The 14,645-nt window shown below is 39.2% G+C and overlaps 1 protein-coding gene across 1 annotated transcript in view; it reads left to right on the plus strand.

The window, feature by feature from the left end:
* hipk1a (homeodomain interacting protein kinase 1a) overlaps positions 1–6,266 on the plus strand; it is a 31,262-nt gene extending 24,996 nt beyond the window's left edge. Inside the window, exons 13-17 of the mRNA XM_079802087.1 lie at positions 83–238; positions 362–520; positions 1,844–2,037; positions 2,342–2,451; positions 4,735–6,266. Coding sequence (XP_079658213.1) covers positions 83–238; positions 362–520; positions 1,844–2,037; positions 2,342–2,451; positions 4,735–5,148 — 1,033 coding nt within the window. The 3' untranslated portion in view covers positions 5,149–6,266. The remainder of the gene's footprint in view (positions 1–82; positions 239–361; positions 521–1,843; positions 2,038–2,341; positions 2,452–4,734) is intronic.
* The last annotated feature ends 8,379 nt before the right edge of the window (positions 6,267–14,645 follow it).

Below are 14,645 nucleotides of genomic sequence, written 5' to 3' on the forward strand. Positions count from 1 at the left end.
AACTGAATTCTATGAATTGCAAATAGCTAATAACCAATTATAACCATTCTCAAAACAGCATGCATTTAATACACTCTGCCAGGGGTCGACATGGAGGTCAGTGCGATGGGACGCAGCAGGGCTCTGCGCAGGGGCGTAACGTGCGCGCTCAGCCCTCCCACGCGGGAGCCGCCAGCAATCGTACACAGCAGAGCGGAGTGAAGAGGTCAAAGGGTCGCCGTGCCGAGAGCAGAGCCAGGTAACGCTCTTAATGAGTCTCAATATGAGCAGCCATCCCTGAATAATGTTAAACAGATGGAAAAAAGTTAACAAACTAAAAAATCAATTGTTAATTTAATTGTATTGATTATTTATCTGGCAGACCCACGTCCTCCCAGCAGCCGGCCTCTTTGGTAGCGCATAACTGTGGTGATGCGTCCCAGCCCATTGTCATCTCCGACACGCCAAGCCCTGCCGTCAGCATCATCACCATCCACAGCGACACGGAGGACGAGGACGACAGAAAGTTTCCTCCTGAAAGGTGTGATCACTTTTACATGCCAGTTTCTCTGTAGCTGTCCAAGCACGCTATTTGAGCAAAGTAAGATAGTAATAAAATGGAAAGAAATATCGGATCATCCTCCATAATACAGTCGCTATTTGCCTCTCATACCATCTGAAACTCTTGCCTTAGCAAGGCAACGACTGATGCATTGGTATTGCGTTCCAAAGAGGTCTGTTATCAGCCCCAAAATGGAAAATTTAACCATATCCGTATCGGCTGGGCCGGATTGGCACGGAATATAACGCAATGAGAACGGTTTGGCCTGGTGGTGGAAAAGCGGCTATACACCACCATACGCTACCATTTTTGGTCAGTAAGAAGAAAAAAGATAATTTTATTCAGCAGGGACGCATTAAATTGATCAAAAGTGACAGTAAATGCTTTTATAATCTATTTATTTCAAATACAAATGTCAATGTTGTTCTTCTGAATTTAATATTCATTAAGATTCAAAGAATCCTGAAAAAATATATATCACTGTTTCCACAAACATATTAAGCAGCACAATGTTTTCAACATTCACAATAAGGAGAAATATTGGGTACACTTTATTTTAAGGTGTCGTTAAATTAATATTAATTAATAATAATATTAATTAACAACATGTACTTACTATTAGCCTGGTCCTACCAGACTACATTTCAGTTGTACAGATAGTCTGGCCACTCTCCATTGACAAGCATTAACTTAACTTATTAAAACTATTGGATCTGCCCAGAGCCACTCTGGATCTGCCATAACCAATATCTAATGTTTGGTCATGACGCATGTCATCTCAAACTAGCGCACGACATCAACGTCATCGTTCTCAGCCACTCCCTCTGTTCGCTGATTGGACCGGTTAAAATTTGACCGGAGAAAACCAGAGGATATACCACAATCCCAGACGGAGTACTGAAGGAAAAGGAAAATTGAGCGGAAGAACGTAGGAGGGCGGAGCCAGGCTAACTTACTATAGGGTTAGGGTAGGATTAGGATTTGGTTGAGGGTTAGTTGCATTTAATTATGCATAATTTACTGTTATTACTATGGCAAGGACATGTAACATGTATGTAACACTGTAAAATAAAGTGTTACCAAAATATTTCATAAGCACCAAATCAGCAATGAAAGGATCATTGTATGTGACACTGAAGACTGGAGATTTGTCTTCTTACAGGAATAAATTACATTTTAAAATTAACAAATAGAAAACAGTTATTTTAAATTGTGATATAAATCATAATAACACATTTTAATGAATAAATGCAGCCTTGGAGATCATAAACCTAAACAAATCTGTGTTCTCTTGTATGGCAGCTGTAGTGTGAACCAGCGAACAAACGTCATCAGCTGTGTGACTGTCCATGACTCCCAGGACTCTGACTCCTCCACCAGCACCCCTCTCAGTCCCAAACGCCTTTCCAACTTTGTCGAGAGCAACACACACTCCAAGTCTCTAGCCATGGTCACGCCCTCAGTGAAAACACAGCTCTGGGACGGAGCACCAGGAGGTTCGTGAGAGTCATTCTGACCTCTAATCATCTGAATATTGGGTTTTGATTCATTTGATTCATAAGTCCATTTATAATAGTAATTGGTTCTCACACCAAAAACAATCATAATCAGTTTTAAATGCCCATTTTAGAATTAAACAGGTTTTCGTGCTACTGTACCTTAACTAGTAAATGCGAAATGAGCATTTGAAAGAACAAGTTGTTGAATTTTGAATAGACATGGATATGCCAGTCATATGATAATGTGTCACATCATAGCTGCACAGATCTGATCCTGAAATATTATTTTCTTTACTTCCAGAGAACAGTGCTAATAGTTCTGGAAAATCAAAGAAAGGAACGGCCTCACAGTCCAGCGACCGGCATCAGAGGGTGGCATCAAACAGATCTCAGCCTCTCAACCTGAGCCAGGTACATCTGTACAGACCATGTGACATCAGAATTGACGTTTTGTGGCTTTTATCAATATCGGTTAGCTTTAAGGTCATTTACTACCAGTCAAAAGTTTGGGGTCAGTAAGAAATCAATACTTTTATTCAGGAAGGATGCATCAAATGGTGACAGTAACATTTGTAATGTTACAAAAGATTTATATTCTGAATAAACACTCTTTTAAACTTTTTGTTCATCAAAGAATCCTGAAAAATGTATCATGGTTTCCACAAATATATTAACACACTTCAGGCAAAACAGTTTGGGATTTTTTACTTTTTAGCTTTTCAGATTAGTGGAAAGAAAATATCCGAAATATACTTTTAAGTGTATCTTTTATAGCACTTTATCTATTTGCCTCTTGTAGATTTCAATTACTGTACATATCTTTTTTTCTCCTACTCTGAGTCAGAAATCTCCACTTCAGAAGCACTTGCATACACCAATCTGTTTTATTCCTATCTGTATTCTGACGGTTTTTACAGAGGGGTTTGTTCTTATATAATATCCCAGATTTTATACAACATTTTATTCCTAAAAATTGTTCTGGCAGTTCACAGTATTTTCTGATTCATGGACTGATAAGAGATATCCAAAATCCGCTCTGTAAAAACCCTCGACTCTAATATGTCAAAAAAACTTTGCTTCATCCAATGTTCAGCTTTTTTGTTCTAGAAATGTATGCAAATTAGTCCAGGGATTTTGCGATGGTGTGTGTGCGCTCGTGCACGTGACTCTTTAGCTCCGCCCACTGGACGCCTCCACCACGAGCTCTGCAGTTTTCAGAAAGAATCGGGACAGCGTATCTGTCTTTTATAAATATGATAAAACTAAAGACTCCTCTGAGATGTGAAGGGTGCAATACGACTCTATAGGTGCTCAAGATTAACATGAGATTTGCCGAAACTGTGTTTTATGTACCCATTAATGTAATAAATCAACTGGGGAAGTATGGTGATATCTAGTAGTTCATGTTTTTACTAGATTCACCTGGGCTGTCTTGCATTAAAGGATTAGTTAACTTTTAAAGAAACTTTTGCTGATAATTTACTCACCCCCATGTCATCCAAGATGTCCATGTCTTTCTTTCTTCAGTCGAAAAGAAATTCAGGTTTTTGATGAAAACATTCCAGGATTTTTCTCCATGTAATGGACTTCAATGGGCTCCACACGGTTCAAGGTCCAAATGACAGTTTCAGTGCAGCTTCAAAGGGCTTTAAACGATACCAGACGATGAATAAGGGTCTTATCTAGCGAAACGATTGATCATTTAAAAATAAAATAAAAAAGTTTAAGTTTTATAAGCACAAATGCTCTGTTCTGTGATGCGCGTTCGTGATGTCACGTAATACGCAATTATGTTGAAACGGTCACGCTTGACGTAGGCGGAAGTACCGAGTCAGTGTTTACAAATGTGCGGAAGGAGGACCATATTCACATATTCAAATGTCTTTGTGTCAGTTTATCGTTTAAAATGCCCATTTTGTGTGTGTATCCTAGATGTTTTAATATTAGAAAGCCTGAAAGAAAATTTTTGTCAGGACAGAAATTTGACTTTTCATAATTTCCTATACACAATCCTGAGCGATTGAAACGGTGGTTGCTCGCCCTGCACTTGGATGACGTCACGAACGGAAAAAGGCGAGCATTTGTGCTTACAAAACTTTTTTTGTTTAGTTTTTTTTTTTTTTATGACCAATCGTTTCGCTAGATAAGCCCCTTATTCATCGTCTGGTATTGTTTAAAGCCCTTTGAAGCTCCACTGAAACTGTCACTTGGACCTTGAACCGTTTGGGGCCCATTGAAGTCCATTATATGGAGAAAAATCATGGAATGTTTTCATCAAAAACCTTTTCAACTGAAGAAAGAAAGACATGGACATCTTGGAGGACATGGGGGTGAGTAAATTATCAGCAAAGGTTTATTTAAAAGTGAACTAATCCTTTAAGCAGAACAACAGTTTTCAACATTGTGCATAATATAATAACTTGGATAATAATAACTGTTTCTCGAGCAGCAAATCATCATATTAGAATGATTTCTGAAGGATCATGTGACACTAAAGACTGGAGTAATGATGCTGAAAGTAAATGCAGCCTTGGTGAGCAAAAGATACTTCTCTTGAAAACTTACAAAAATCTTACCAACCCCAAACTTTTGAGCGGTATTGGAAATGTTAGTATAGTAAAAAGTTAGTATAAAAGTTGACAATCCAAAATGTAACCAATAAATGCATGTAATATGTAATATCTGTCCCAACAGGCGCAGCAATCAATTATGTCATCCCATGATCGTGCAGGGGGCGGATCCCTGAGACGCCAACCCACCTACCCTCCGACAGGCCCCTCCCACTCCTACAGGCTTCATGAAGCGTCGCTCTTCGGCTCCGCCTCCAGCCTGTATGCATATCCGGCATCTGCAGCCCTGGCCTCTGTGTCGCAGGCCGTGGACCAGCTGCACAATTCGGCCGTTTCCTCCTGTTCCTCTTCCTCCGGCCGGCACACACGCACCGCCGGGCCGTACTCTGCCTCTCTGAGCCTTCTGCAGAAGAACAGTGCAATGGGCGTCATGTGTCAGGCTCCGTACCAGCAACAGCAGCTTTCGGCACAGTCCTACCAGCGTCCTGCAGCGTTTCCCCTCAGCCAGAGGAAACTCAACCAGTACCCGTACCTGTGAGGAGGACCAGACATCTCTGGACGTGAGGTTTGATACGTGCTGATGGAATATGTCAGGACGGTGTCATGGATGTTCAAGTGGAAATGCCCTTTTAGCTTCTTTTATTAATTTTAGTGTTTGTTTGTTTGTTTTTTTTAACAGCATTTCTATGGAGCACTTCTTGCATTTCAAACATGCATGTTGGGCTTATTTCAACCGTTTATGTCTGAAAATATCACTCATTATGTCTGAAAACAAGCCACTGGATGTCCAGATAAATGCATCAAAGGCCTTGTTTACACCTGGTATTAAGATGCGTTTTGGCAGATCGAATCACAAGTAGAAGAGGGAGACACATACCCTTTTACACCATGTGTTTTAATCCGCCTCTTTTGTCCACTTTCAACCACTTCTGTCCTGATTTCTTCAAGGGGAGGGTCTATGGCTGTATAAATGTATGGGCTTTTTCAGATCCTTTGATCTAATGGACAAAACAAGCTCACTCAATTTACACATGAACACGTGTGGAGATGATGGAAAAACATACGGAGAGCAGTGTATTCGTTTCTGCTCTGACAGCCGCAAGACCAGCCGAACGCTGTGAGTGTGTGTTAGAAATCAGGAATGGTGGGAGAACATTGTGTTTGGTACGTCAAACCAAACTTGGGTCTCCGGCCGACAAACCCGCCTGGCTGGCGCGCTTCCCATAATGTTTACTCATTAGGTCAGTAGGCGGAGAGTAGGCGGTCATTTGCGGCTGTTCAAGCTCATTTGACCACGAGCATTTACACTACAAAAGCAATCCCATCGAATGTGTTTTCGACTCCCTCTGGAAGTGGTCAAAAGTGGACACGCTCAAACCGTTTTAGACCCCGTTTACACCTGTATTTAGTGCCGTCCACTTGTGATCCGATCAACCAAAACGCTTCTTAATACCAGGTGTGGACAGGGCCAAAATCTCCTTAAAACACATGTTTGGAATAGCATGCTGGCATACTAATGTGTACAGTATGCAAAGGAAATACCTGTATGACCTACTAGATTTTATTCAAAGTGACTTACAAATGATTCATACTAAGATTTTAACATCTTGACTTATTTGATTGGACTGGCAAAAATGTAGATTTTTATACAAAAATAGGATTAAAAAAGCAACAAACAAAAAAACATATACATATACACATATATATCTCAATTCACCAGTGTGAGTGCCCGTGATCACCACCAGAGGGCACTCCATCCTGGACTGTCATTTTATCATAGACTACATTACCCACAATCCTTTGCCCGGACTCATTAGCACTCACTGTTTACACCTGTGTCTCATTACCTATGCCTATATAGCATGTTCACTCTGTCATTCACTGCAAAGTCTTGTATGCTGTTACACTGCATTTCTTCTGTTACGTACTGCTCTGAGACGCGAAGGTTGAGGATCCAAACGCAGTATTTATTGGGGTAATCCACAATCGTAGTCAACAGTAGTGATGGCAAAATGAGGCTTCCTGAACCACTGAGACCTCACAGCCATTCATCACTGCTCACTAGTGACACTTAGCTACTGTGCAAAGAACTAGCAGACAAATCCATTAATCCTGACTGAGCCAATGACCTGGAGCAGATTTTTGTCCATTGCCTGGGTATAAAATAAAATATGTATCTTTCTCTGTCTGGCAACTGTCAGACACACTGTTAATTAATTATGTATTTATACTGTGATCAACCTATCCAGCAGATGCCAAAGGACACCTAATAATAGAGGAAAACTCTATTAGAGAAAAACCATCTAACCTAATAGTAATAATGTAGTAGGATATACTACAGTATAATAGTATAATGTAATAATATATAGCCTTAACACATATGAACCACAATAACGCAATGACACACACACACTTTTACTACTCCTGACACTTCTCTGAAACGTCACAACAACCACAAGGTGGCGCGAGTTTCGAACCTGAAGCGACACTCAAACCGAACCGATGATGTATTTTAAACAAACCGAGGCCTCATTTGTCATTGGTCACGTGATTTCTCCGTTAACAACACATGCTTCGAATCGTGGCTTCATCTGGCACGCCCATTTATTCCGAAGCTCCGACGCCTTGGTTCAAATGTCCCATCACTAGTCAACAGTACAAGCAAGGTCAAAACACAGGCAGGCAGTCCAAACAAACAAAGCAGGGGTCAGAGACAAAATGGTAAACCAAGAGACAAGAAATCAGGGAAACCGCTCAGAAATGCAGCACAACAGCATACAAGACTTCGCAGTGAATGACAGAGTGAACATGGTATATATAGGCTGAGGTAATGAGACACAGGTGTAAACAGTGAGTGCTAATGAGTCGGGGCAAAGGATTATGGGTAATGTAGTCTATGATGGAATGACAGTCCGGGTTGGAGTGCCCTCTGGTGGTGATCACAGGCACTCACACTGGGGAATTTTGTCAATATATATTATTATTATTGATAGTAAGATTAATTTAAGAATCTTATGTTATGATAACATTTTAATTTTGTTATATTTTCATTGCAACTAAGCACATTTCCCCACCTAATTCCTAATACCATGAAAATTGTGTTTTACATCCTATTTTTTATGCAGTGTACACTGCACAGTATGATAGTATTCCATGTAAAAGTGTCAAGTCTGTAATTTTTTTAATGATGTTTAAAAATAGGCAGCATTTTTGAAAGTAATGGAGGAATTCAGTTGCAATCAGACAATTGTTTCTTAACTGTTTTAGCTGTCTTTAGGAGCGATCTCTCCTCTAGAAAGATATTTATGATACGTGATATTGATGTCACTCTGACAACACTATAAAGCGTTCTGTTGACTGACCCAAATGTTGCATTTGGGATGGTTACGTTTGCAACATATTTGGGATGTCACGGAATGTCATCGCTGCTGTTTATTGGTGATGGGAACCTGAACAGGCCAAAATACCAGGAGAAAGTGAGGCAATTTTATATATCAAATTTATTCTGAAATATATTCCTAGTTGAGATTATGATTAGCATTAAACAGCTATAGATCACTCGTCTTGAAATAACCATAAGCACATGATTTAAAATATTTTTGATTTTCAAATAATGTTTAATAAGCGACATTTTATTGCCATATCAATTTGTTACGCACTAAATAATCAAGTTTTCACTTTCAATGTATTGTGCTTAATTTATTTATTGAATATGTGTGGATTATTAATGGGACCGTATATCTGTTTTTATTTAACTTAATAATCATTACTCTTTCTTTTAAATCCTTGTATTTCTCTTCAGCTTTGTATATTTTTACGTTGATTTGAAAGTATCCTCCTATTTTACTAGCGCTTAGTTGATTCTTTTTTTTTTTTTTTTGGATTTTAAGTGTTTTATCCATAACCTAAGACGTCAGTGTGAAATGTGTGGACAGTTACTTGTTATTTGTTCTGTAATGTCTAAAAGATGATGTTTGGATGTAGTGTTGTCGTGTGGGAACTTGCCCTTTGTGCACAGTGAAATAAGAGCAAGGTCTCTCACAGATAACACTAATTCGATAGCGCTTGGACAGATGGGTAACATGTTAGCTGTTCTTCTCAGTTGATCTTAGAGCACTTGATGTGTTGTACTGAGCTCGTCTCGTGAATGTCGCCGGGGTTCTTGGCTTTGGTGCAATGATGGCTGTTTGTACCGTTTAATCACCGTGTGAAGTGGAGTGCAGAGTAGATGAAATCACAATAAACTTTCATCCTGAACACAGCGTGTGTGGGCCTGATCAATCTGAGGTACAGTAGCCAGCCGGAGTGATGAATTAATCTCTTACTACACTCATAGCTATGGGTTTATTTTTATCATCTCTAAGGGGAATGTATTCTGGTGATGATCCATTGTCACTGCCATTTTTAGAGCCAGTTTGGCTTTTTTCCCACCGGCACTATAGGAAATTATGCTTTTACAGACAGGTTGAGACTTGATCTGTCCAGTATGAATAACAATGTGTACAGTATATATATGTGTGTGTGTATGTATGTACAGTACTGTGCAAAAGTCTTAGGCACGTTAGTATTTTCACCCAAAAAATGGTTTTAAGCCAGTTATTTGTATCTTTTACTGTAGTGTGTCAGTAGGAAATATCATATAATTTATTACAAAATAAATTCCTTAATCTTTCCAGTCATTGGTAGTTAAAAAAAAAAAAATCGAATTCACTTGAGGAAGTCATTTAAGTCCAATTTGTGAATCAGACCGATTTATCAACAACCAACTGATTTGCTCAATACATACCTATTAGTCTATACAAGGCCAATATTACACACTCACACACACACAGACACACACACATATATATATATATTAGTGCTGGGAATCAATACAAATTTTTTTACTAATTGCATTTTTTTCTGTAATTAATCGCGATTAAACGCAAGTTTTTAATATTTTACGTTTTTAATATTTTGATATTGTAATGAGTTCAGTTACTCTCCAAATTAATATAGAAACAATTTAAAGACAGTATATTTTAAATATGTGTTGTAATGGCATCTTTTTATGAATGAAGGCCGGTATCACTGATACTAATGTCTCTATGAAACATTAATGACGTTACATTACAGTACAACTGAAAGCTCCCAATTTCAACATTTATTAGGCTTTAAAAAAAAGTGAACTTAAAATAATCTTTACATAAACCCATTATAATAAATTTTATTTTTACCTGTGGCCGTCCCTGTTAGACATATACAGAAATGTAATAGTTATCAAACACCTTTCTTAACTGCATAAATAATAAATGAAATATAGATTAATCATCATTAAAGCTACAATTTTCTCTGTTCCCTTTGTTCTGTGATGAACATTAATGACAGGCATCATCAGTGCTCCTGTCACTTTAAGAACAGCCGCGGATCCCGCGCATCTCATTTCCTCACAACTCTTTAAGTTCATTTAAGACGTTATTTAACTAATTTAAGACTACTAATATGAGAACTCAAAATTCTCTGTGTTGTTGTTGTTATTGTTTGTTCATGAGCAAAAGAGTATATATATATATATATATATATATATATATATATATATATATATATATATATATATATATATAGGTTTTATATATATATATATATATATATATATATATATATATATATATATATATATATATATATATATATATATATATATATATATATATATATATATATATGTGTGTGTGCGTGTGCGTGTGCGTGTGCGTGTGCGTGTGCGTGTGCGTGTGCGTGTGCGTGTGTGTATATTTGCTATATAAACTTCCATTACTTTACCAGGCCTGGCCTGTAAAACACAATTTAAAAATTCTCTGTTATTTTTTTGACTGAGAGAGCCCAGCATCTAATAATACTCACGGAAAAAGCGGCGCGACGTATGGCGTTGGACGTAACGTAAGTGTTTTGAACTGCGAGAGACGTCGCCGGAAGATATTTAACTTTTTAAAATTTTAAATATGGATATTTTTTTACACAAACGCATCGCTTCGTTTCAGAAGGCCTTCATTAACCCGCCAGAGCTGTGTGGAGTATGTTTATGATGGATGGACGCACTTTTTTGGGCTTCAAACTCATGAAGCTTGGAAACATCAGATCCGATTGTGTTCATCAGAAGAACGTCATACACCTAGGATGGCTTGAGGGTGAGTAAATCATGGAGTAATTTTAATTTTAAAGTGAACTAATCCTTTAATTCATTGAACTAATGTTAACTAAAGAGACCTTTGGGAGCTCGTTTTCACCACAGAATAAAAAAATAATAACACAAAAGGAAATTACAACTTTTTATCTCAAAATTCTGTCTTTTTTTATTGTGAGTTTATACCCTGCAATTCGTTTTGTTTTCAGAGAATTGTGAAATATAAACTCGCAATTGTGAGTTATAAATTCCAATTCCGAGAGGGAAAAAAGTCAGAATTACAAGATGTAAACTCACAATTGTGAGATTAAAAAAAATTGCAATTACCTTTTTACCTTCCATAGGGAGGGACCTTGTTGGAAAGTGTTGTTTATTACAAATGTTATTAGAGACAGGGCTCCCACATTCATAATATTGAAAATATTTGAGAAGTTTTAAATCAGAAGAGTCTGTTTTTCCCAGTAATGCTTGGCTAAATATTGGCATGGGTACCTTAATGTAAAGTGTTAACAATAAAATTGAATTCCTTTTTCCTGAATAAAGCTCCTAAATGGTTCCAATGAGCAACCATGTGCATTTCTAAATACAAATTTTCTCGCCAGGATGTTTAACTCCTAAGTAAATAAAAGCATATGGGTGAACACAACAATTACAAGTTCTAATCTCATAACGTCTTTTAAACCCTGTAGACACTGGTGCTACTGTCTTTGGCTGTTTCAGCGGAGTGACATTGTGAGAGGACTCGCAGTGGGTTCCTGGCGTTGACACACATCTGCCAGGTGAACGCATGTGACAGATGCCCTCCCTGCAGTGATGTGACCTATGCAAGGGCCGCCCAATGATAGTGGCACCCAGGAGACCTCATGCTTGGAACCTGGAGCAATAATCTATGAAGCGCTGAAGCAAAGATGCATCGTATCAAGGTCAAGACACAGTATGAGTGTAGTTTGTTGGCCTCACAAGTGTTTTTACCTGAGGGTTAAAACTGCAAAACAGCTCAATATTGAGCCATGATCCACAAAAATATAGAATATAAAAGACATTGCACCTGTTGTACAACACTACCAGTGGAATCCATACTGTAAATACACCAAAGCGACTTACAAATGAGGAGAACAATAGAAGCAATCAAACCAACAATATGCAAGTGCTATGACTAGTGTAGAACAGTACACATGCACAGCACAAATAGCAAGTGTTTTTTTTATATTTAAGGTGCACTATGTAACATTTTTGACATATATAACACTAGGCCAGTGTTATATATTTTGTTCATTTGAGTACTTACAATATCCCTAATGTTTCCAACTATGTGTAAGTTGTGAGAAAATTGCTATTTTAATCAAGGAACCGGGATGTGTGAGGAAGTTGCCTGTCAATTGCGTCATATCTGCGTTACCCTCGGTTTTCGGTTTTATTCTAAAGAAACGCTTTACTCTGACTGCAGTGTGTAACAAGTGTCATAGCAGCCGCCGAGAGAACGCACAGAGTAACGTCATAACATCATTTTCAACACACTCAGATGTATCTAATATGGTAAACAGAGCTGCGTTACCTTCCGTTATGACCGGAAAAGCAGAAGTGGCGCCGGTGACTGTGGCATAATAAAAGTCCTGCTGCTCGCGAGGTTTGTGTTGCGCTCTTCTTATTAACAATCACTCCTGCTTCGGCTTCATACTACAGTAACGTTAATAATCGCATCCATAAACACGATTTCTGCCCGAGTCCTATCCCGTTTCTTTTCCACTGGCTGTGAGGTGAAGACCACATGTCCCAAGATTCTGCGCTAAAATGTGGCGTCATCAAACTACGCCTTTATTTTGAATAGGCAACCTCTAGTGGATGGAAAATTTGCATAGTGTAGCTTAGGGCTGGGCGATATATCGCATGACATTGTTAGGCGCATCTCGTCAGTAAAGCCGGTTCCTTGATTAGTAGTAAATCGCCATCACCTGCTTTCAGATAGAGCGGCATTTACTACACGGAGCCGTAGTTCACTGACAAGCTGAGCCATATCGCATTAATTATCACGGACGTATCGCCTGCGATAATTAATGCGATATGGCTCAGCTTGTCAGTGAACTACGGCTCTGTGTAGTAAATGCCGCTCTATTTGAAAGCAGGTGATGGCGATTTACTACTAATCAAGGAACCGGCTTTACTGACGAGATGCGCCTAACAATGTCATGCGATATATCGCCCAGCCCTAGTGCAGCTTTAAATTAATGAAAAATAAATACACTGAACAAAATTATAAACGCAACACTTTTGTTTTTGCCCCCCTTTTTCGTTTACAAAAGCGTGTTTCAGGCACACCTGTGCAATAATCATACTGTCTAATCAGCATCTTGATATGCCACACCTGTGAGGTGGATGGATTATCTCGGCAAAGGAGAAGTGCTCACTAACACAGATTTAGACAGATTTGTGAACAATATTTGAGAGAAATAGGCCTTTTGTGTACATTGAAAAAGACTTAGATCTTTGAGTTCAGCTCATGAAAAATAGGGGCAAAAACAAAAGTGTTGAATTTATAATTTTGTTCAGTGTAGATATACTGAATAAAATAGTAAGTGTTAGTACTAATGGTTCAAGTGTTGACCAAAAAGATGCATCTTTAGCCGTTTCTTGAAAATGGCTACAGACTCAGCAGCTCGGGTTGAGTTAGGCAGGTCATTCGACCAGCATGGAGTAGTCAAGGTAAAGGTACGTGAGTGATTTTGTGTTTCTTTGGGATGGCATCACAAGGCACTGATCACCTGGGTTAGCACATAAGTCTGAAGTATTGAGTTTAGGTATAGGGGTGCCGAGCTAGTGGTTGTTCTGTAGGCAAACATCAGTGCCTTGAATTTGATGCGAGTGGCCATTGGCAACCAGTGCAAATTGACGAAGAGAGGTGTGATGTGAGCTCTTTTTGGCTTATTAAATACCTCTCTTGCTGCAGCATTCTGTGTGAGGTGCAGAGGTTTGACAGTGCATGCTGGAAGGCCTGCCAAGAGAGCATCACAATAGTCCAGTGTGGATAGAACAAGAGCTTGGACAAGGAGTTGTGTAGCATGCTCCGATAGGAAGGGCCTAATCTAGGGAAGTTTAGCTGATCATCAATCACAACTCCAAGGTTCCTGGCTGTCCTGGATGGAGTTATAGTTGATAAACCTAGCTGAGAAGTTGGGATGAAGTGTTGTGTTGGCTGAGACCACAAGCAGTTCTGTCTTGGCAAGGTTGAGCTGAAGGTGGCGGACCTTCATTCAGCAAGAAATGTCTGTCAGGCAGGTCGAGATGTGAGCAGCTACCGTCGGAACTTCTGGCTGGAATGAGAGGTAGAGTTGGGTTTCATCAGCATAGCAGTGATAGGAAAAACCATGTTTCTGATGACATGCAGATGGAGAAGAGGTCCAAGCACTGAGCCCTGAAGTACCCCAGTAGCTAGATGTTGTGAATTAGAAACCTCATCCCTCCACGACCTACCTGAGAGGTAAGATTTGAACCACTAGAGAGTGGTTGCTGAGATGCCCTTCATCATGAGGGTTGACAGGAGGATCTGGCGGTTAACTGTGTCAAAAGCAACGGACAGAACAAGCCAGTCTCAGAGCTTCAATAACCGAGAGCAGGGCAGTCTCAGTTGAGTGACCGCTTTTGAAACCAGACTGGTTGTTGTCCAGGTGGTTGTTCTGTGTAAGAAAGGAAGACACTTGGTTGAACGTGACTTGTTCAAGTGTCTTAGCAATGAATGGAAGAAGGGATACTGCTCTGTAGTTTTCTAAAAGTGCTGGATTTAGAGAGGGTCTCTTAAGCAGTGGGGTTACCCGAGCCTGCTTAAATGCTGTGGGAAAGGTACCAGTGTGAAGAGAGGTGTTCATGATGTGAGCAAC

Source organism: Gobio gobio, assembly GCF_949357685.1.
Source record: "Gobio gobio genome assembly, chromosome: 21".
Taxonomy (NCBI): domain Eukaryota; kingdom Metazoa; phylum Chordata; class Actinopteri; order Cypriniformes; family Gobionidae; genus Gobio; species Gobio gobio.